At 40.3% G+C, this 24,696-nt stretch overlaps 1 protein-coding gene across 4 annotated transcripts in view; it reads left to right on the top strand.

Annotated features, from left to right (window-relative positions):
- Positions 1–24,696, top strand: part of NEBL (nebulette) — a 342,127-nt gene that overhangs the window by 301,133 nt on the left and 16,298 nt on the right. For 2 of the 4 annotated variants that reach the window (XM_036100137.2, XM_078075202.1), the window contains exon 5: positions 9,230–9,401. In XM_036100137.2, the coding sequence (XP_035956030.1) occupies positions 9,230–9,401 (172 nt within the window). Of the gene's footprint in view, positions 1–1,203; positions 1,297–3,677; positions 3,771–5,079; positions 5,173–6,676; positions 6,770–8,017; positions 8,123–9,229; positions 9,402–11,980; positions 12,074–13,330; positions 13,481–24,696 lie in introns of all 4 variants that reach the window. The other 2 variants (XM_036100133.2, XM_036100136.2) reach the window with 2 other exon arrangements.

The following is a 24,696-nucleotide window of genomic DNA, read 5'->3' as shown; positions in this document are numbered from 1 at the left end:
CCTCCGATGTACAAGCCTTTTAGCTATTAGCTTTCCCTGTTAAGAACTATTTTTGAATCTTATTTAGAGGTGGTCTTTCTCAGCGTATTGTCAGATTAACTGTTTTGGATCTGGACTCATATTGCCATTGTTACTCATATTAAATCTAAGGCTACTAGGACATAGATACGTAGGTTACCATTTCTTTGTCTCTGTCAGCATGGATTTCAGCCTTAATCATTTAAATATTACCAAGTGATTTCTAAAACCTGGTTTGTGTAGATTTAAGTCTTTGCTAAATTTCAACATGTGCCTCTTAGGTCTTGCCTGCATTTGCTACATATAAATATTTATGTGTGTCCTTTTTCTTGAATCTAATCTTCCATGAATTTTAGGCATATTAAAATACCACCTGATCCGATGGCATTACTAATCATTTCATAAGTTTAAAGAGCTGTTTCTTGTCTCATGCATAACCGTGTGCTGGCATTACCATTTTTGTCTGGTTGATCTTCCTCTAAATAGATTTGGAGGAAGAGCTTTTGAATAAAGCGAATGCCAGTATATAGGCTGGATTTGTATAACATGATCCTGACTTCTTGCCACGGGGCCTTCGATAGAGATCAGGGGCCTTGGCCTCTGCTTTTTTGTACATTTCCCTCCACCTTCCTCTTCTCTTCTTTGGTTGTGGCCACTTTATTTTTTTCCTTATTCTGGATCATTTGTGTGCTTTCACCCAGATAAGCAGTCTTCCCAAGACTCTGTAGCTAACACAGTTTGGCTTTTGCCTTTAAATCCATGATACATTTAAACTCACACATTAATGAGTAGAAACTGCTTTTTGGCTAGAAACTTATAAGTTATTATATTACTTACGATGATTTCCAAGGTTTTTTGTGTCTTTGCCTAATGATAAAATTTATTTTCATAAGCAACATTTGCTTATTTTAATTAAATAACTCCTATGGTGATGGCTAGGTGAATAGATATGAGTTTATTTGCACTTTAGGATAAAGGAATCCTGAAAGCAACATCCCATAAAATAAAAATTTGTGTTCCCACTGAAGGAAAATTGGAGTCTAAAAAATTCAACTGTGTAACAGTTACGAATGCAGGATTCTTACCTATCTTTTAAGCCTCTTGTTGACTAAAACCCACATTGCTTTTGTTTGTTTGTTTTGTTTTTAATCATCTACCACCTTGTTTTTTAAATACGTAATGCAGGTAAAATACAAAGAAGAGATGAATCAGGCGACGGCCATTTCCGATCCTCCAGAGCTAAAGAGAGCTAAAGAAAACCAGAAGAACATCAGCAATGTGTGATCATATTTCTTTGAGTACCATTTTCTACTTTACTGAATGGCAGTAGGCAATGAGGGTGTGGCACTTGTACGGGTGAAGTCCCAGGACGATGCACACTGTTGCAGGAGGCCAGTTCCTAAAAGGTGGGGCTAAGATGCCCTCCATCTTTAGGCTGAACTAGCATGACACCTCCTGTGTGCATTTATCCATCAAAGGACATGTTACTGAATGCCTGCTCTGTTCTTGTTCTGGGGAAATTCAAAGCTGAGCGCGACTTCTCCAGGTCTCTAGGAGAAACAGACATGGGAATAAATACCCATTATGCATGAAATGTTATCACAATAATTAATATTTACTGACTGTTTACTATGCTTTTGGAGTACATTACATGCAGTGTCTTTATGTTTAATGATAAGTAATGATTCCTTTTGCAAAGTGCTGTGGAAATGCAGAGAAGGAAGGCAATGTCCATGAGAGAGAGAGAAAGACCCTCGGAGGAAGAGTAACATTTGAGTTAGATCTTGAAGGATTAATAAAAGTTAGGGTGGATTTCGTGAGGAAGCGTCTTTCTGGCAGAGCAAACCGAATCTGTTCAGGGTCCAAGTCCCGATCAAGGAAGGGAAGGTTTAGTGTGATGAGTGCGTGGGGTAAAAGGTGGCAAGGACCTGATGGTACAGAGAGAAGTTGTAATTCGGGGCCTAAGGAAGCAAGTCAGGAGTCCCAGTGTTTCCCAAAGTGTGGTTCACATATAAGTGGCAGGTGCTCCACCCGTGAGCTGGCCTTGGTTTAAGGATTAAATTGTTTTAATGTGTCCCTTTTTCTAAAAGAAAGGTTAGTAGTTTTCAATGTGTCAGAGAAACATAACACCCCCTTAAAATAACTTTATTTGCAAATAATAGTGAGTTAATTTAATGAAAGGCTAATATTGGCAATCACAGCACTCTTGATAGCCGGCCCAGCATACGGCAAGAGGTGTGCACATGGTAGAAATTGGGACCATACTGGAGTCGTGGGAAGAATGTGGAGCCAGGTCTGCTGGCTGGATCTCAGCTCCAGCCCTTACTTGCTGTATATCTTTTCCAAACCAACCACCTCTCCCAGCCTCAACTTCCTTACCTATGAAACAGGGAAAAGGGTATTAAGCGAGATCTTGCTTGGAGAGCGCTTAACATGTTTGTGAATGGTTGAAAACAAGACAGGAGGAGTCGCCAATATCAGCTTTACGTCCCCAAACTTACATCCACTGCCAAGTGGCTCCAGCAGTTTCTCCACATCCGTCATGCGGTCAGCAGATTTTTCCCCCCTCCCATCACTACCCAGAGTAATCTTTCCTCATATCCCGCCATTGGTAGAGATTACACTGGACCTTTTCTCACTTTAACTAAGACAATTCATTATCCCGGACACAGAATCTGCCCAAACTCTCAGCTACATGTCACGGCACAAAGAAAGGCGCCCACTGAGGAAAGCAGCCCCCCGGAGGGGGCCTGACTCTTCGTCATTTATTTCCCACATGATCAAGCTTCTCTTCACTGTCATGTTCACGGCTGAGGGTGCGCAGCTCAAGTCCATTTTATCTGCAGGCCCCGCAGGTCTTGTGATATCTCACAAGAAAAAAAAATTCCCTTCCACTAAATTTAAATTCCAGAAAATCATTAAGATGTGGAGTTCCTCATCATAGGATTTTAACCTCCAGTTTTACTTTTTGCTTGTCAAAAATTCATTGGACGGACATGCCGTTCTGTTTCTTTGTGCTGGATGCTCATTTATTTCCTGGGGTGTCGTGGAATTGCTGGAAAACTGACCACAAATGTTGGGGTCTGATCCTCCCAGCCAAAAAAGAGACCCTCTTATGCAGTAGGTAAGGCAGATTTCCATAATGCTAGTCAGAGCACAGGCCTGCCATTGTGGGAACTTTGTAGAGAAGGGAAACTTTGAGGTTCGGGGTGCGATTCCGTAGTGACAGTCTGTCACGAAGGTGCAAGCATGGGACGGGGGCAGCCCTCCTTGCTAATGATAAGAATGTACACTTTTTATTGTTAAGTATAAAATAGTAATTTGATAGTGTTGCTTTAGTGCTATGAAGAAATGAATTCACAGAAGGGGTAATTTCTTATTACTAATAACGACCAAACTCAGGCCACCATTACATAATACAATTCGAAGAAGCACCGCCAAAAGGTGGCATTCAAAACATGTGGACAAGAAGGAGCTCGGAGTCTGGGATGAGTGTAATGGAGACATCTGTTAGCGATACATATTTCACTTTGCAATCCTAATGAAGATTTTAACTATTGGATGCTTTGTAGCCGCGTGGCATTCCTTTTAGTCTGTTCTGGAGGAGGGTGCATACCTCCTTCGCATAACTCCACACTGTCTTGCACCTTGTCTTGCAGCTCCAGTACAAAGAGCAGTACCACAAAACCACGCCGATGAGCGTCACGCCAGAGATGGAGAGGGTGAGGAGAAACCAGGAGCAACTGAGTACGGCAAGTGGTTCTGTGTTCTCCTTTATTGGCAAGCGTTACGCATTTTTATTCTTCACGGTGCTCTCTGAAAAGCTTAAGCCCTCGGTGGGCTGGATGCTTCTTTTCACGGTCATGTGCTCAAGGGCATGCCCTTTGATTCTCTCCTTCGATCCAGGAAATGTGGGACTGTCTTGCTATAATTTAGCCATGGTTGTTTATTCAAGAAATCTTCAGCAAGCACCCCAATCTACCAGGCATTCCACTGGCACACAAAGATGGGTGGGAGCTGGTTCCTGTCCTCATGGACCTCATAGTTGAGTAGGTAAATCTCTACTTTCAGGGAAGGACCTGGAGAGAAGTGGGTCTGTTGTCAATCTGAGAAAAAAAAAATTATCTGTTAGAATAGAGCAAAAGAAGACTCGGCTTGGCTGGGGTTCGAAGACATAAGGTCAGGGCGGGGAACATATAAATAAAATGGAAAACATTAGTCAATCATCAGTAATCTATTGCTAATAAAGCAGTGAGAGTTAACAATCAGGAGGTACCTCTGATAAGGCTCCTGTGCTCAGTGCTTTATATGAAGCCATGAGGTTGGCACAATTTATTTTTCTGGTTTGTAGGTGCAGAAAACTGAGTCTTGGGGAGGTCAGCGGACATGCCAGGAACCCATAGTGTGAAGGGCAGAACTGGGATTTGAACCCAGGCCTCCCTCAATTCAGAAAGCCCTTTCAAAGGTGCCCCCTACTAGTTATTTTTCCCATTTTTTGGGCCCTTTCATGGAACTTTTACCAAAATAAATAATAGCCTTCTTCTTCCCCAACAGGGAATCTTGAAAGGCTTTAAAATTTGAGTGTGAGTTCTTCCAGGTGGAGGAGAAAAATCAGGCTGAATACTGCTTTATTCTTATAATACCCCTGGGATGTGGTAGGAGCCAGGAGTCTTTAGCTTCTTTTGAAAGCCTCAGGTCAGAATGAGAGTAAATAGCCTTCCCTGGGCTGCCCGGCAACCTCGTTATGGTTCTCTTGCAGTGACTTCATTCCCTTGTTTCTCTCATATTTCCATGGCTTTTAGCTATGGAATTTGCAATTAGCTTCGGTATTGGACAGCAGAGTATGTATTGAAAAATCATTGTAAAGAAGCACAGCTGACATTTTGTGCTTGCCACATCAGAAGAATCAGGATCCAGGTGTAGATATGAACGGAAAGGTGGCTGCCTAACTACAGTGGGGGAAAACGTGTAAAGATAGGGTCAATTTTGAGGTTCCTCCTCTGCGGTGTGTCGGGGGAGACCGTTCTACCCTCTATTAAAATTCTTGCTTATCCTCTGCAGGTGAAATACAAAGGAGAAATTAAACAGGCAACGGCCATTTCTGATCCACCGGAGCTGAAGAGAGCTAAGGAAAACCAGAAGAACATCAGCAATGTGTGACCTTAGTAGCTTTTTTTCTTATGATAGCAAATGAATTATCAATGTCAATGAAGGGATTGTGTTGATAACATTTTCATAACCTTGTGTTGACAATTCTGCTCTCCATGGACGGCCAGTTGACTTCAAAGGTTGGAGGGTCTGAGGTGTGGTGGGTTCAGCCAGGCATTCCGTGCTCTAGCATTCTTAGTGACCGCCAGCACGGTTTTTGTCTATCCATCACTGGGTGTCCCTCTCATCTTGTCTGCATGCTTCCAGTTACCGTGGTCCCCTAAGGGATGCAGTGGTAGCTTCTAGCATCTTGGCCCTTCAGATAAGCTTTCCTACTGCCTTTCCTACTAGTATGTGTTCTTGTTCATTAGCCTGTCCTGTCCCATCACCCACTCCCAGCTACTGTCGCTTTATTTTTGGATGATATCTTGGGGGCAATTATAAAGTGTGCATGCCTGAAGAGATCACATGGGACGGGCCCCATTGGGGCTGTCAGGTTTTACTCAGGCACCAACTCATGGCCTATTCTTAATCCCCTTCTGTTTCTGTAATCCATGGCTGTAGTTCACTGAGAGAATCCTTTTTTGAAGTCATTAACATATAGATTGGGTTCTCTGGAAAAGGAAACCTGGAAATCTATTAGGTTCAAAGAAATCTTTTATTCCTCAAACTTTTAAAGCCTCACGAGCAGATTATAAGACAAAGGCAGGCCATTTTTTGGCACTTTGCCTCACAACTGTGTTTTGGAGAAGTAGATGCTCAACTTTTCCTGATATATTTAGAATCATGGTTGACATAACTTCATTAGTCTCAGAAAGGAACGTGGTTACTGAGAAGGAGAATAGAGTAGTGGGAAGCATGCTGGCCTGTTTATGGATGATGTCGGTCACTATTTAGGCATCTTTTCAAAAGTTCTGCTGCAGTTAATTACTGACAAACCGTAGCAGTATATGGGTAGAGTACCTTTAAGTAATATCCACAAAGACATTTCTTCTCCTATTCCTTTGTGATACAATGCTTCTGACAGCTTTACTGATGGTATGCCCATATATTTGAGTACATTCACAGTGACTCCATTCCCAGGGATTCATGCTACGGGATGAATGAAAATAGATTGATTTAAGATGCAAGCATTTTAAATATGGTTAGCTCTCTAGAAGCATTCTCTTTTTTCATAGTTCCCTTTTCTTGGTTAGCTCTTTATTTATTTATTTTTTATTTTTATTTTTTAAAGATTTTATTTATTTATTTGACAGAGAGAGACACAGCGAGAGAGGGAACACAAGCAGGGGGAGTGGGAGAGGGAGAAGCAGGCTCCCCACTGAACAGGGAGCCCTATGCAGCGCTCGATGCCAGGATCCTGGGATCATGACCTGAGCCAAAGGCAGATGCTTAATGGACTGAGCCACCCAGGCACCTGTTGGCTAGCTCTTTGAAATAGCTACTGTGAGACTCTTACTTAGTTGAATTGATTCACAGTCCTCTTATTTTTTATTCTCTGAAATGATAGGTTTATTATAAAGGTCAACTGGGAAGAGCTACAGCTTTAAGTGTAACTCCTGAAATGGAAAGAGTGAAGAAGAACCAAGAAAATATTAGTTCGGCAAGTGGTTTTATTCGTTTTGGTCTGTTATAAAGGATGCATCCGTTATAATTTACTTGCAGTCCTGTTTTTTTTTTTTTCTTGTGAAAATAAAATGTATTTTCAAGCAACATTTGTGATACACGCAGTAAGTACATGTGTTATTTCAGATGACTTCCATTGCAAAACTTGACGTTATCCTGCAACCCTTCATTGCTATTTCCAGATGTGACCAATGGTTACATTCAAAGCTTAGTTTTAAACTATATCATGCTCATTTACACAGTGATTCATGTTAGTTTAGCCAGTGTCTTTGAAAGTGGTAAAGTCTTTGATGCATAAGTTAAATAAGTGTCATTTTGCAGATGTATTTCATTGACTGTGGATTGTCAAATGTTCTCAGCAAAACAAAATCAGAAATGACTCGTTACTCCAGAGTAAGATGTAGAGGAAAAAAATCTTTCAATGCATTGAATATAGAATTCAGTTACTCATTAAAGTCCCATGTGCACCTCAGTGTCTTATTTGGATAGTACACTTTCTCTTAGTAAGTATCAGGGCTTTAGTTCCGAATTGCACATATGTGCTCAGGTCCTCAGTAATGGCCATCTTGATGTCATGCATATCCAGCTTCATAAACAGCAGTGTTCTGCTGGTCAGCCGTCAAGAAGAACTTTCTTATGCCTGGGAATCAGCATTTTGGTTTAACAGTTTATAGCTCTCCAGTGGCATTCTGTCCAGAGATGCTGACTCTATTTGACATAAACTACCTTTAAGCTGTGGCTGCTTACAAGGAAATTTGATTTGATACTCTTCACTTCTTACCCTCTACGGTGGGAAAAAAAGAAAAGGAAATAGAGGGATGCTTGGGCTTGGTATGCATTCTTCAACAGTGTTACGGTGGAAAATGGGGAAATCCTAGAAACAGGAAAATACATTTAGCCTTCATTTGGTTTGGATTTTTCCTGTTTAAGTGTGATAACCACTTTTCCTGACTACATTGTTAGTGAATCTTGGTCATTCACACATCTGTTCTCGGTTCATAGAGAGAGTTAGATTGTCTTTGCTGTAGCTTTTCAAGGTGAACTTTGAGAGTAAAATTTTAGATTGTTACCCTAGAATGATAGGTAATTCACTGAACAACTTCCCTGGGAAAGAATTGTGAATATGTTGGATGTGTTTCACTCATTTGGAAAGTTTGAAAAGTTACATAGTATTATTTCTTATAATTGTCTTATTGTTAAGTACATTCTACTATTTACTTTGCAGGTAAAATATACCCAGGACCATAAACAGATGAAAGGTAGACCAAGTCTGATTTTAGATACACCTGGTCTGAGATATGTCAAAGAAGCACAAAATCATATTTCAATGGTAGGGTACAACCAGCTCCTTCTTCTCATGACTAAAACATACTAAGGAATGGCCCCACCAAGTGTACTGACGGCGTCATTCACCATTAATCTGGATAACTAACAAAGCATGAATGCAAAACAAAATGTGGATGGGCCCATCCTTCTGGGGGGACTTTCTAATGACACTGAAATGTAATGGACATACTTAGTCTAATAAAGTAATTTTTCTCAGTGATATTTTGGGTGTGTTTTTATTTCTAACATGACTACTATAAATGCATTTTATGAAAAACATTTGCTTGGACTTCTTTTCAATTAATTTTAAGACAGAGTTTGGTATGTTTACACGTTGCAAAGACTATAAAAAATGTGTATGTTTTTTAAAGCAGTTTCATGAGATACAATTTATATGTGATAAGGTTTACTCATTTAAAGTGTACAATTCAGTGGTCTATAGTAAAATTTACAGATCAGAACATGAAAAAAGTGTATGTTTTAAGTATATGTGTCCATTTTTGTAATGATATACAAAAATTATATATATAATTATTTGTAACTCTCAATCTAATTTTAAATAATACTGTTTTCTTGGATAATTGTGTGGAAATAATATATCATTTTAATACCTATTAAAGGTTCAAAGATAGAAAATTAATTTGTACCTAAGTTAGTACATTTTAGGGAATCACCAGGATTAAAAAAAATATATATATATCTTTTAAACCTTCTCACTGATATACTACACTGGTTTATATATAAAAGAGCTGCTAACCGTAATGATGAAAAACATTGTGAAAATATCAGCGCTTGATTTCTGATGCTAGGAAGCTGACATTTCAGACACTATTTTTGGAGTAATTGGAAAAGATACATATATGTGGAAAATATTCTAGATGCAGTTGAATCTAAATGCAGTTGAATCTAGATGCAGTTGATTCTAGAAACATATACGTGGCAAATAATCTAGATGCAGTTGAATCTAGATGCAGTTGAATCTAGATGCAGTTGATTCTAGATACATATATGTGGAAAATAATCTAGATGCAGTTGCCATATCAAAATTTTGTGAGGTATGTAACAATCAGGAAATTCCAGTTTGAGTTAATGTTGTTTTTCCTTTTTTCAGGTAAAATATCATGAGGATTTTGAAAAGACAAAGGGAAGGGGCTTTACTCCTGTTGTAGATGACCCCGTGACGGAGCGAGTGAGGAAAAACACCCAAGTGGTCAGCGATGCGGCCTACAAAGGCGTCCATCCTCACATTGTGGAGATGGACAGGAGACCTGGAATCATTGTCGGTAAGCTGGTGGTCTTTCTCTGCAGGCCCACACAGTCAAAAAGATTGTCCTTGGCCTAGCTTTCGAATCAGCCTCCTTATTCACTAGACTCCTCCTCAGATGTTTGACGTGGTGCCCAACTGAAAATGAACCACAGGCTAAGTGCTGCTGTCGGTGCCATGTTGAATGGGATCCATGGTACTTGCCAGGTTATCAGTGCCAGTCCTTTCTATTATTGGACCTTCTCTGTCTTTAATAACTTTCTGGCCTTAAGAGTGTTCTTGTTAAGCAAAGAAGCAGCCCAAATATCAGACATGAGTGATAACAAAGGTTGAACAATTATTTTGTTTTCCTTTCACTTATGTGTTTGATCAATGCATTGTACTGCAGACATTGTCTACACGGGGGACAGAAATAACAGAAATAATCCCATTTCGGTCCTTTTACCACAAATAAAAGTGCCAGAGAGATTCTGATGGTATTCCATAATATGAATAGCTTATGTTTTTTTGAATATTATCTCTGAATGGGGATAATCGGGAGCTGTCTACAAGCGCCATAAATCTGAGACAAAGGAAACTTCTCACTGTTCTTCTCGTCTGTCTGGGGACATCTTAGGAATGTAGTATTGAATGGCGGCTGAGACAGCAGTGATCACCCCAGAGTCCTAGGCAGGGCTAGAAAGACAATTACTGACTTTTCAATACATATCAATGACCCATACTTCCAAATGACTTTTGTTGGTATTTTCATAACTAGTCAAATCCTAAAGCTCAGATAATATTTTTGGGAATCATTCCACACTCATCCATAATCTTCACAGGGAAGAGCTTATTTTTTTGGAACTAGTGAAAGGCCATTTAGAGGTGGGTTGGGTGAGGGAAGTGTGTATCTGACTGGGTAATGTCTTAATGTAAAGCAACGGTACTGAGGTCCAGGCTCTAAGTTCCTTGAATGATTTAGTGAGTCTGAAAGTCCTTTCCACAGAGGGACTCCACACACATTTGCACACTATTGAGAGCTCTTGCACATCTTGCAAAGGTGATCGTGTAAAAGGATCACAGTAAATTGGATGGATGGGTTGAGATGTTTTCATTGAAAGTAACATGGAGTTAATTTCATTGCTTTGGATTAACATCTCACAAGGGATAGTGAGTGCAGAGGGTCTGATTCATCCCTTGAGGGTGGAGACCCTGACGGTGCACAGCTTACACCGGGGTCCTCCGCCCTAGATCAGGGACCAGGAATGATGGTGAAATTCTTGTTAGAAACTGGGAGATTGTCTAGAATTGAGCTCTCAGAATTAAGTACTCACTACCTTTGGGATAGAAATCATTATTTTTTTAAAAAACTTCAACATATATCTCTCTAAATTATTCCCTTATTGGGTAATCTGGAAGTCACTTTATTTCTTCTTATTGGGGGAGACTGTTTTCCATTGAGGACTTTCCTCTGAAGCCGAAAAATGAAGTACGTTCAATAAGCGAACTTCTGAGCCAGGCAGGGAAATGCAGGTTTGGAGATTTCCTGAGCAGTTCAGACTAAGCCAACTTGTGCCGCTTTGATTTTTGCTGGAGGCTCTGCTATTTACTAGTTGTGTAACAATGGCCCGGCTAACTTGATCTCTCTATGCCTTAGTTTCCCCATTTATAAAACGGGGATGGTAATAGTTCCTACTTAAATATGACATGAAGCATAAGTGACTTAGGTTGTGATGGACGGTAGTGCCCAGCACATAATACAAATTACAGATACTCAGAGCTCCACTTCCAGCTCATTAATTAATTGTTTTTACTCAAGCTCCGTTTCTGTCCGTAGCTAGATTTTTCACTCTCCTGTTGTGAATACTGCACTGTGCAGATCATTTTAGGACCTGAGCACCATTAGTTGGAGACACGGGTAAACCTGGAAGTTACTGTATTTGAATTTTGCCTCCAACTCAGGAGAGTGAATTGGCTTGCTCGGTCTGATTGCTAAGTATGGCAGTGAATGCGTCTCTGGTCCCTTGAGAGCTGGAAGCTGCTCCTTGCTCATCTTTCCATCCCTCACCATTCCTTGATCAGTGCTGTGCTTTATTGCACTTTTCCAATAAATGTGTCTCGTGTGGGTTAGCTTGTACTCACGGGCTCCCAATGAAAGGTGGGCTTGCCACTTACCTACATTTCAAACACTTGTTTTGGGGAGAGAAGTTTTTGTTCTTTGTTTTCTCAGACAAAAACCTCTCAGTCACTTCCTATGAATTACTCATGTGTCCTTGATCGGGAGTTTAAATCAAACATTGTACCTCTTTCAGTGTGTAGAGAGCACGAGTGTTCAGGGAGGCGGGGAGTTGTCCGGTGTGTTGGGTGATGAGTCACAGGCTCCAGATGGAAGGTCAATGAAGAATAAACCAGGCAACTGAAGTTTGCTCACAAAGTTTTCTTGCTAAATCCTTGTGAATGTGACTGTCCCTTTGTTCTCCTCTGAAGTCTGCAGGGCAATGGGTTTGCTTATTACCGGTTTGCTGATTACATGCATCTTTTTCCAGACTTGCACTTGACTCTGATGCTGACTTTTTAAAATTCATTCTTGATTTGTTGATTTCTTCTTTTTGGTAAAAGACCTCAAAGTTTGGCGTACAGATCCTGGCTCCATCTTCGACCTTGATCCCCTGGAAGACAATATTCAGTCTAGAAGTCTCCATATGCTCTCTGGTACTGCTTACATTTTGAGTTCCTCCCCATTTACGTGGTTTTGTCCTGAGAGTGAAGCTACTCTAAGTGGTAGAAGCTCATGGTACCAACTGTGTGATTTAAATTTTAAAGTTGAGGATTTGAAAAACCAAAAAAAAAAAAAAAAATGCTATGCAGCTTTAAAATACCATTAATCATTTATGAAAACAAACTTTCCAAAGGGGATTTTTAATGTATCTTAGATTCGTTTGTTCTAGATTCACTTAGAAAGGTGTCCAGAGATTCCTGATGTCTGCTTTTCATTAGTGAATGTGATTTTATAGGTTTTCTGGGCTTTCAAATGCAGTTATTTGGACTGCACTAAAGTGCTGAGACATACAGGTTTGTTTCATGGAAAACACTGTTCCAACATTTTAAAGGTAGATGTTAAGATTTATATATAAAACAGCAGGGAGGTTTTCTATATAGCATCATGAACGTGTTAAAATAAAACAGACTTTTAGGTACCTTTAAAATGTATCTCTGAGGGTTTGTATAATGCAAAATTTACAGTGTATAGATATGCAAGTTTATTTGACTTTTAATTTAGACCGCATGTTTCTAATTAAAAGCAAAACCTGAATGGTTTGGTTGTTTGGGTACAGTGATAGCAATGGTTTGACATTTCAGACTTTCAGATAGTGTTTAACAAACTGAAGCTTTGACAGTTATGCAATTATTTTAAACAATATAAATAGATGTATCATATCGTTTGGGTCTGACTCTATCCCCTGATTTATACTCTACATTTCATTACTGACATTAATGAAATTGAAAGCCCACGGCAAAGTAGGGACTCGAATACTTTTGTAGTCAGTTTGATCCACATAATCAGCCAAATTGTCATTAGATTTTCGGAAAACAAAGAAAAGGCAACAAATGCTGTATGCTTGGGGATTCTTGAAAGCGATTATATCTAACCAGACGTTACGTTTGATAGAAATATTTTAGTTTGCCAGTGTTTTCTTAGTTCTTGTCCATTTCCCATCCCCCATTTCTCCTTTAAAATCTAGACTTAAAATGAGTATAAACGATCGTTCAGCAATGTATGCTGACCTTTGGTAGTAGGTGACTAGAGCTTATAATAGTTGAGCTTTGGCATTTTTATTTAGTAAGAAACTGTTTTTCTTCCTTGTTAAACTTTTAAGTAATTTTTCTCTTCTTTCTTTCTTTCTTTTTTTTTTTTTTTGTTCTTCAAGTCACTTAATCACAAATGTGAAAATTTTCCCTCCAATATAGAAAAGGCGAATCACTATAGGAGACACCGTTCTCGATCTCACTCGAGCAGCACTTTTTGTACAGGTCTGGGAGATGACAAATCAGAAATATCCGAGATTTACCCTAGCTTTTCATGCTGCAGTGAGGTAACCAGACCGTCGGATGAAGGAGGTAGCAAACATTAACCAGTCTCAGAGAACGATAATTCATTTTGTAAATATGTCACAAGTGCGTCTAACATTCTTCACCTTTGCACAAACACATAGCCTGGGTGTATTTGAAAATTTTAAATTCTGTTTAGAAAGTTGAGTCCTTTTCTTTTAAACTACTAATTTGCATTCCTGCATGTTTGTTTTTCCTGTCTTACTTCCCTATTTTCTTTTTTTATTTTTATTTTTTTTTAAAGATTTTATTTATTTATTTGAGAGAGAGCATGAGACAGAGAGAGCATGAGAGGGGGGAGGATCAGAGGGAGAAGCAGACTCCCTGCCGAGCAGGGAGCCCGATGAGGGACTCGATCCCAGGACTTCAGGATCATGACCTGAGCCGAAGGCAGTCGCCCAACCAACTGAGCCACCCAGGCGCCCCTTCCCTATTTTCACCACCAATGGATCTTTAATGACAAAAGGGTCTTGGGACCTGCTACATGAATCTGTTTCACAGTTGGCTGTGATGGACGTATGCAGCCTGAGTGGACACTGGAGTTCTGTGGAGTTTGTATCTGATTTCCATTAAGGAAAATCCATCTTACAGTTATATTTGAGTGGCTAAGAGGGGTTGCTATGAATTTGTGTGCATTACAGTATCGATATACATTTGCAAACAGAGCTAGATCTTGCCTAAAACAAATTGGATGTGATACTTGAGATATGAGATTTTTTTTTTTTAAGTGGAAAATACTGTTGATTGTTAATAATCTTCCCTATATTTCCTGTAGTCATCCTCTCTTCTGTTTTCTGCAAGCTAGTGGATTAGGTCTAGATCTTTTAGTTGAAATTGTTTTGGATGTTAAACGAATCCTGTGGATAAAGGTCTTATTGACATTTAAGACTACGGTGCAGGTACATTTTAGTGCCATGGGCAGTGGGGTAAGGGGCCAGAAGCGCATAAGAACTACTGGAATCCTGAATTTCCTTTTCAACCGCAGAGGTCGTATTGCTGAAATAAATCCCTAAGGCAGGCAATTTTGATGTTGAGCAACTTAACACGGGGGTTAGGGGTGGTTGGAGAGAAAGTAAAGTGACTGAAGACCAGATGAGACCATGAAAACTCTTGCAGTTGTGTGATTGTTTTTTCCATTCGTTTGAATAAAGCACTTAGGAGGTTAAAATCAATTACATCCTATACATCTTAAATTACGCCTTTAGGCTGGCCTTAGCCTGCTAGAAAGTTTTTTTTTTTTCTTTTATGTTTCAGATTCACTGAGGTACAATTAGCATATAAAATTTAAGATATCGGAAGTGTCCATTGGGATGATCTGATATATGAGCACGTTGTGAAGGGACCTCCCCCTTCCCCATCTAGTTAATTAGCACATCCATCACCTCACATAGCTATCTTCTATTTGTGTGTGAGAGAACATTCACGTTCTACTCTCCTAGCAAATTTCAACTAGACAATACAGTGTTGTCAACCATTATAACCACATTATACGTTAGATCCTCAGAGCTTATTCATCTTACAGCTCAAAGTTTGTATCCCTTCCCAACTTCTCCCTATTTCCCCCACCCCCCAGCCCCTGGCAGCCACTTTTCTACTGTTTTATGAGTTCACATTTTTTTTCATTTTAAGATCCCTCCTTACTACAAAGTTTTAAAAGATCTCCTTTCTCTACGATTCTAGTGAAGAATTTGTCAATTAGTTTTGCTCTCCTGTAGATGAGATAGACATGGGCGATCTCCCCTTTCTGTGACTGCTCCTCTAGCAAACGGTTCAGTAACTTCTTGAGTTTTTCGATTTTGGATTTGGGGTTATGGATTTCTCCCTTCAGTGTCCTCTGTGGTTCTGGAGGTACAGAATAATGTCAATGCTTGATGAGATGAACAAAACCCAAAGCAAATACAAGAAGAAATTTTGATCCATCTTAGTCAACTTTACTCAGTCCAGCATTTTGGAGTTGATGCAATGTACCTTAGAGACTTTGCCTGAGCAGTGACCCTTCTCCTTCTTCTCTGTACACCCAACACAGCCTTCATTCATTTATTCACCAAATGTTAATTGAGTGCTCTTTGTACACCAGCCAAGAGCCGGAATCCGGCGATGTGAATAGCAGCGAGCAAAAGAGATGCGCATCTGCTCTAAGGGGCTTAGAGTTTGGTGGGGGACCCTGACATTAAACAGATACTGACCCAACTAATATATAATTAAGAACAGAGTAAGTGCAGTGAGGGGAGAGCATGGGGGCTACAAGATGTATAACAGGGGAATTCCATCTGGCCTTGATGTTAGGGAAGCCTTCCCGGGGAAGGAAGATTTGAGCCGAAATGCCAATGCTCAATGCTGTTAACTAGGCCAAGGGGGCTTTGGGAGAAGAACGCCTTTGAGAGAGAGAACAGAACACTGAAATGATGTGTCAGTGAGATGTTCAAATGGAGGTGTCGAGTAGGCAGTCAGAATTCAGAGGGAAGGCTACACAGGATACAGCTGTGGGAGGAGGCGATGAGAAGGGCCTGGATGAACCTGCGTAGAGAGGGAGAATTCAGACCCCCTCTCCCAGATGTGTCCGGTCCCTCAGCACCTGTGGACTCCCTCCATTCTCCACCTCCAGCACTGCACCGTGAAAACCCACTGTTGTTAGGTTATCCCTTCTTTCTCTTCCTAAGCCACACCTTCTTTTTTCTAATTATTTTTAGCAAAAGGACCCTATACCCTGCCAAACTGAATGAGAAAATGTCTCCATTGAAAGATGGTATACATAAATATTCTTACAGTTATGGCAGAATGTAAGATAACACATTAATAGGGAATAATTACGTTTTTTAAAATGGAGGAATTTCAGACTCCATGGAAGGTGGTGGCGGGGTAGTGGGGGGGGCGAGATTTCTGGCAGGAAGGGGGTGTCTCAGGAGCTTAAATAATGTCTTATAAAATGCCTTTAAAGATGCCTTGTCGTGCTCATCCCCCTGTTACGGGGCCAAGATGCTCTGCTCTTAGTGATATTCCCTATTTTGGAAAATAGATATTGAGGTATAAAGCAAAGGTAAAGATGTGCTGGTAAGTGTTATAATGCTCATCCAAGTGATGGTGTACCCACAAGATATCTGCATTAATTCAAAAAGATTTTGGACTACATGGGAGTATGCGCCTAATTCTATTTATTTTAAGGGAAGCAAGGCACATTCTATCAATTGGCACCTTATGTCTGTATTCAGATGATTAGTGACATACCAAACCTAATATGTTCAAAACAATATCCCTACTCCCCTCCTTCCCCCCCAGCAACCTGTTCTTTCTCAGGTCTCCAGTTTGCTAAGGGACAACTGCAGCTGTCCAGGTCCTGAGGTCAAACTCTGTGGAGTCATCCTTGGCTCCTGTCCTTTACTCACACCCTCCTCCAACCCATTAGCAAATCTTATCAGCTCTACCAGGAAAAATGCATCCAGAATCCTAGCGCTTGGGACCCCCTCTGCCTCGGATCCTCACAGTAGCCTCCGGACTGTTTTCCTGCTTCTGCTCTTGTCATCCCACGCTGTCAACCCTCTGCCCCGCTCTGTTCTCCCCCTGGCGGCCAGAAGGAGCTTTCTGAAACGTAAGTCAGATCATGTCATTCTTCCGCTGATTATTCTGCTGACTATAACCCAGATCCTCATCATTGCCTACAAGGCCCTCACCTGCTCTGGGCCCTGGCTGCTACCCTAAGCTCGTTTCCTCCCATTCTCTGTCCACCCCCACTGTCCTGTCTCCCTGCTTTCCTCAAACCTTCCAAGCAAGCTCCCACTCTGGACCTTTGGACTGAACTTCTTCCCTGCCTGGAACGTTCCCTCTCATCCCCGTATTTGCTTTTGGCTAGTCCCACTTTTTTTCCACGATTCTGCTCAGATGTCACTTTATCAGAGAGACCCTCTCTAACTACCAGAGATAAAATAGCACCCTTTCCTTCCCTGTCTGTTCTTTACCCTCCTTTTTTTCCCCCCTCCGTTAGCATTTGATACCACCTGAGATATTATATATCTATTTGTTTATTTGCTCATCTGTCTTTGCCTCGCTAGAATAGAAGCCCTACAGAAGGTGAATACATGAAATGACCAAATTAATATTTTTTCCTGCTCATTCTTTTTTTTTAAAATTGAGGAATGATCGACATATAACATGGTATTAGTTTCAGATGTATAACAAACTCATATCTTAAAAACTAGAACTGCATCTATAAATATATATAGTATAATTATTTTTTAAAATACAAATCTGTTGTGGAAGGCTCTTAAGGAAATTCTTCCATTTTTGTTCTGATGATGTTTTGATATGTTTCAAAGACATTAAAGCATAGCTGGAAAAAAAAAAACCTAAAATGGAAACATTCCCAGTGTTGTTTTGTTTTGTTTTCCTGATGGGGAAGGGAAGGAGTAGTATCCATGACTTTTCGGTTACTTTGAAATTCAGGGTCCTCTTTGAAATGTGTACTATGCTGGGCCCTGGTAAGGAGGTGCTGATTGACTCCATAGAAGGAAGAAACTTTTATGGTCTTGATGGCTATTTGATGAAAACCTTTAGTGTCTTGAGTAAATCATATGTATTGGTTTAAATGCCATTCTAGAAATTGAAAAGAATTTTAAAACAGTACTTGTTAGTGGTTAGATGAAGAAAAAAGAAAATGTAAGTATTTAGAAATGCCATTTTTTCTTCCAGATTTTGGTGATTTTTTTAACATCTACATTAGGACTTTATATGATGAAATGTGCTAAGTCCCAGAGAGAGGCTCTATAATAGTGGGTTCTCTCCCTGCCGTTGAGGGGGTGTGTGTGGCCATGCCATGTTGTAGTGGACACGGCACCAGGCCACAGGACAAGACTGTGGACTTCACCCTAGCTCTCGCCCACGTGGCCTGAGTTCTCTGGAGGCCATCTGACGTTAGACACAGAGTCCACATCTGTAACAAGAAGGATATAGGACAAGAACTCTCTAAGATCTTTTACATTTTCCTAAGCTAAGTGCCATAGATTTAAATAAATCCCCCTCCCCCCCCCGCCCTTGCTTCTCTATGTATGAGAATGTGCTTCTGTTCTAAAGGTGATCCATTGTATTTTGTGAATTAAGTGGCTGGGCAGTTGGGAGAGTTAGAGTTTTAGGGTCCTTCCTATGGGTCAGAAGAAATTGTTGGGACAAAGGGTTAAACGATTGGCTCCTTTTCTTGAGGCAAAAGTACCATGTTTTCATCGTTCACATTTGGTTTTCATGAGCATTAGCATAGGGGCCTTCTCTTTTAAGTCTGTATCATTGTTTTCATTACGTGTTTCTCGTGATATTTTCCCCCTCTTGCTTTGATTGCTGAATATTTTCATTTTCTTATGTGATTATTTTGGGCTTTCTTACTTTTCAATCTGCTTTCCAAGGTATTAAGTTACCAAAGGATTTTCATTTTACATCTCTACTGTGTTACTTTGATTCAATAAAAGAGGCTTTTATTTAAACTTGATCTAATTTTGTTTTGATTCTTGAATAGTATTATTTGAAATTATCTTTATTGCCTTTTGGTATCAGATTAGGTTAACTTATTTTCATTTGACACACAGTTCCGTGACTGGCAATACTCCTGATGGTTCTTGCTTATTTCACTGAAAGGTTTTCTTTGATCTTTGTGTTTGTCTTCAGTTCACTTGCCTGCAACATCTATTTGCCTTCTGGTACTACTTTGTATTTCTTCGGTTGCCCCAAACTCACAGTGGTCTGTGTTGCTAGTATTTGTATGTGTTTGCAATCTTGTCCAGTGTTTACCCTTCTCGGTTTGAACTGGCGTTCCATTTGGCTTCACGTATTTTGTGTTTTCTGATTCCCTCTGGAGCCTATGAGGGTATGGGAGGGAATGGGGGAGGAAAAGCAGATGCACTTTTTAAAATAGACATTTGCAGTTTTCCAACCTTGTGAACTTTTCCATTTTGTTGTGAAGGAATCTGATTGGGATGACTTAGTCCTGCCTTCACTGATGGACAATGTGCTTCTGAATTCGGTGACTGCATCAGCTGGGCTGTGCCTATAACATTCCAGCTGGTGCACTGTGTCTTCAGAAGAGGTTAGGTTGCAAGAGATGCTTCAGTACATCCTGGAACTCTCAGTAGACTGTGGACCAAGAGGGTGATGCACCAATTAGGGAGCCAAGTGCCCGAAACCTATGGGTGTTTTAAAGGCACCCACACCTCCATCTGTTCATTCACCAAACATTTATCTCCCCCATGTGTGAGACTCTAGAAACAGAGAAAATAAAGATATAGTTATTGTCCTTAAAGAACTCACATTCTGGTGAGAGAGCGAGATGCATTAACCCATTGCGCTCAGGAAGGCATTGTGATGGAGTGACACCTGGAGTTAGAGTTAGCCAGGTGGGGAAATGGGAAAGGAGTTTTTCGGCAGAAAAGCAGCATACGACAGAACACAGCACATTGGAAACTTGGCGTACTCTGGGACATCTTAAGCCCAGGGGCTGTATGTCCAGGAAAGGGGCTGAAGACCAGACCAGAGTGTGGGGAGTGTCAAGCCACAGTCTCTGCAGAAACAGTGTGCAACCGAATGTCTTTTCTGGGCACTCTGCTTGGGCTCTGTCCTGCAGAAGATATAGAGGCTATGTAGAGGACCAGTTCCTGAGACTGGTAGGTAATTGGGTCTCTGACTTGGAAGTTTAACCCACTCTGGGAGCTTGTCTAAGGATCTAGTCTGCATTGGATGATTTAGATTCTGCCAAGAGAATGGACTCCTTGGGCGTCATGTGACCAGAAGGCCTTCTGAGCAGTCTTGCAGAGGGGCTCATGGTGCAGAGACAGCATTGTGGGTTTTTATTTCAAGTGTCACAATGTCTCTTATGGTTGACATTCATCACTGATGCAGAAGAGCAGAAACACCAAAATCATAGCACCTTCCTACTCTCACGACTTTCAGACTCCAGACTCCATCCTGCTGGATGTTGGATAGGCATCTCAAATCTTATGTCTGGAACCAGTGTGTTATTTCCTGTCTTCCCAAACAAACCAACAAACAAATATCTGTTCTTGTCTTTGTTCACCATCGCAGCTGATGACATAATCATTCAGAACCATATGCCAACAAAACTGGTGACATCCTTGTTGCCTTACTTCCTCTCACGTTTCATATTCAAGCCATCTGTAAGCCCGTTGGCCCTGCTCACGACAGAGATGTCCCCAATCCAGCCACTCCTCACCAGGTCCAGTGCTCCCTGAGCAAATCCCATCCCATCCCATCTCTTTGACAGGTCAGAAGTAGGCTCCTGGTCTTTGTCCTATCATCCTTGCCCTCTTTGATCTGGCCTTTGCCCAGCTGCCAGTGATCCTTTAAAAACCTGCATCAGATCTCATGACACCCTTGCTCAAAATTCTCTAATGGTTCCACTCACGCTTCAGCTAAGAACCAAGATCCACAGGCTACAAGGTGTTACATGTCTGGCACTTGGTCATATCTCCAGTTTCATCTTCTCCCAGCCTGTCTTCACCCGGACCTCCTGGCTGTCTCAGCATGGTAGGCCTTCTCTCACCATGGGTTCTTGGCCTGCAACAGTCGCAGGTGCTTTGTGGCTTGCCTCCCTTTCTTCAGGTCTCTGATTAAATCTCAACTAATTAGAAGTGCTTTCCTTGACCTCTCTACCTAGAAAGCTCTCAACCCACATACACCCATAACTCCCTATCCCCTTACCCTGCTTTATTTTTATCTATAACTCTTCTTTTAAGGTTTACTGAAGCATAGTTGATAGACAACATTTGTACATAGTTAATGTCTAAATTTTGATGAGTTTGGACATATGCATATACCCATGATACCATCACCACAAGCAAGGTACTAAACATATCCATCACCTCTAAAACTTTCCTTTTGTGTGTGTGTGTGTGTGTGTGTTTGGTTTGTGTGTGTGTGTGTGTTTGGTTTGTGTGTGTGTGTGTGTGTGTGAGTGATAAGAACACTTAACATGAGAGCTATCCTCTTAACATCTGCAACACTCCGGAGTGTATTGTTAACCACAGGTATTGTGTTGTACAGATCTCTAGAACTCATTCATCTTCATAATTGAAACTTTATACCCATTGAGCAACAATTTCCCATTTTCCCCTCCCTCTGCCCTTGACAACTGCCATTCTGTTCTCTGCTCTGTGAGTTTGACTATTTTAGACACCTCCTATTAGTAGAATCACACAATATTTGTCCTTCTTTCATTGGCTTATTTCACTTAGTATAATGTCCTCTAGGTTGATCCATGTTGTCACAAATGGTAGGATTTCTTTCTTTTTTAAGGTTGAATGATATTTCATTGTATGTATATATCATTTTCTTTATCCATTCATCCGTCAATGGCCATTTGGGCTGTAGGCATATTTTGGTTATTGTGAATAGTTCTGCAGTGAACCAGGAGACACAGATATCTCTATCAGATCAGGGAAATGCAGATCAAAATCACAGTGACATATGACCTCTTATCTGTTAGATGGGCTGTTATCCTAAAAAACTCAAAAAAGCAAAAAAAGATAAATGTTGGCAAGGATGTGGAGAAATTGGAACTCTCATACACTGTTGGTGGGAATGTAGAATGGTGCAGCCACCATGGAAAACAGTATGGAGGTTCCTCAAAAAATTAAAAATAGGACTATCTAGCATTTCCACTTCTGGGTATACATCTATTACTCTTTTTACTACCTGATATTTCATTATGTATTAATTAATTATGGCTCCCCCAAAATATAATAAACTCTATTAGAACAGACTCTTTCTGCCTGCTTTGTCCTGAATTCTATAACTAGTATCTAGAACAGTACCTGCAAAACACTTAATAAATATTGTTGATACATACATATATTCAAATTAAAGTCTGATCTGAAATACAAAGGAAGAGCTTTGCTACATGTGCTAAATCACTAAAACTTGGTATTAGTCTTTATGAAGTCTAATTAGAGCTAATTTGGTTGAGGGTAACAGTGCAAAAATAACCCTTATTATAGTTTCTTAAAAAGTAGAAATGTCAGATGTATCACTGAAATATAACATTGTAACCTCTGTTTATTACAAAGCCTGAGTCAGCCAGTGACCTTTCATAACCAAGAAATCAGTAAAGTATTTCTACATTAACACTTCGGTTCTCATACAAATACTTCTCATTTCAGGGTTTATTTCACTTGTGACAACTGTCCTTAATAGGAACTTAATAAAGTGAAAGTGCCCATCAGAATTCTGAAATCCGTACCTTGCATGGCTTCTGTCTCAGTGTACTCTAGTTTATTGTTTGGTCATGAACTCCATGGTGGCAGAGAATGAACGTGCCAGTTAGCTGTCCTTCCAGTACCTAGTGCAGGACCAGGAATGCTCCACAAAGAAATGGTGAATGGAAGGAGACAAAGTGCAAGGAGAAGTCATCTCTTCCCTAGACACAGTGAAGACCGCAGAATGCTCCCTTAATTCCTAAGGATAATAGCCATCATTAAAATTTCAGTTTGCCATTATATTGAGAACAGAAATATCAAATGCAGGCACAATAATAAACTCTTTGTTTTGAAAGTGATGGACAGGCATCGAACGAGCAGTGTTTTGAAATCTCCTTTAATATGAAGTGTTCATAAAGTCACAATCTGTTGCTCAGTGTCTGCATTAATTTTTCTGTTGATTCTCCCTGCCCATTGAGGATTTATGTTTTATGATTTACAGATGGCATTCTGCCCCAAATTCAGTGTTACTGGTTTTTAATGGTGAGCGTGGCTTTAAAATTAGATAACTGGAACAACCAACTAGGAAATGCACTCCGGAGTTTGAACTCTTTTGCCTTCATTTAATCTAAATGTACCAGTATTTCTCTTGGAACCAATACTTCAGTTTTCTGGTTATTGATTGGCAACCCCAACCCTCTGAAAAACTCCAGCTCCTTCCTAGCCTGACTTCTGCAAAGAAAATACCTTTAACAAGAAACTTTCAGTTGTACTATTTCCCTACTGTATTTGAGCGTCGTTTCCAATATGAATTCGAGAAGTGAGCAATATCCATCAAAAAATGACGTTTTAAGTGTCTACATTGAAGGTAGGAAGATTTAAAGAATTGATGACTGAGATACTTCTGTGATAAATGGCTGAGATAAATTTTTGTGTGAAATTAGCCTATAGGAAAATAAACGAGTCCTTTATAATGTAAGATCCTATTGTTGGTGATTACATGATCATATTTAGCCGTCTAGCTAGTGTCTATAAAAAAGCCTATAGGAAAGCACACCCTGCACACTGTTAGAAACTTTTAGTTAGTTCAGTTGCACCCCCAAGAAAAAGGTTCAGGATTCTGATTGAATTTGAAGTCCTTAGAGAAACTCATATTCCTGGTATCATTAGACTGAGAATGAAAGAAACGTCATAATGTCTCCTGAGATTAAGAACTCCCCCCGCCCCAAAAAAGAAAGAAACGTCATAAGTTTCCTTTTCTGAGTGTGAAGTTGGGAAAAGGATCAAATACTAATGAATAGCACTTGTTCCAAGATGCACATGTGTCTTTCATTGATTTGCCAAAATTAAATCAAAGGGTTCCATATGTGTATGAAGGAGAAACATCTGACACTTAAAGTAGCAAACAATAAAACATTAAAAATATATTTCCTGCGAAGCCGAGCTGATTGGGGAAAAGAGAAGGTTTGATCATCGGGAAGGAGATAGATGTGGCCATGGCATATGCATCCAAGGGGAAAACTTTAGAAGAGCTTTGTAAATGGTAAAGTGACGCACATGGAGAGGGAGAGAGTAGCTTTTCCATATTGTTGAACATTAGTAATGAAAATGGAAATAGTCATTTTTGGTTCGTATGGATCAAATTTGATGTCCAAATTGGGTAATAGACTGAGTATACATGTGTATTTACCTATTTGTCTTAGATATAAAACAGTCATAATGTTACCTTTGTAGTCATGAATTTCCTTGCTCTCCCCCACTTCCTGTTTCATCCAGGTGCCCCACACCCCTCTGCCCCAAGCCCCAGGCTAGGAGGTCATGGGGATTGGATCCTGACTTTTACAGGAACTACTTAAAATTGCCCCAGGCTGCTGCAGCTGGGGGTTGTATTGAGTTTCTGCATTTTGTTTGGTCATTATCTCCTGTTGCCCCAGCTCATTGTTGTGTGGTTCTCCCCTTGTGGCCAGATTCCCTACTCCTTAGTGCCTAATCCTGTTCCAAAAATATTCCTGGTCTGCCCATGCCACATTTTTCAGACAT

The sequence above is a fragment of the Halichoerus grypus genome, chromosome 6 (genome assembly GCF_964656455.1).
Source record: "Halichoerus grypus chromosome 6, mHalGry1.hap1.1, whole genome shotgun sequence".
Taxonomy (NCBI): domain Eukaryota; kingdom Metazoa; phylum Chordata; class Mammalia; order Carnivora; family Phocidae; genus Halichoerus; species Halichoerus grypus.
Note: the sequence above shows the minus strand (reverse complement) of the source record. Positions and strands in the feature narration are given on the sequence as shown.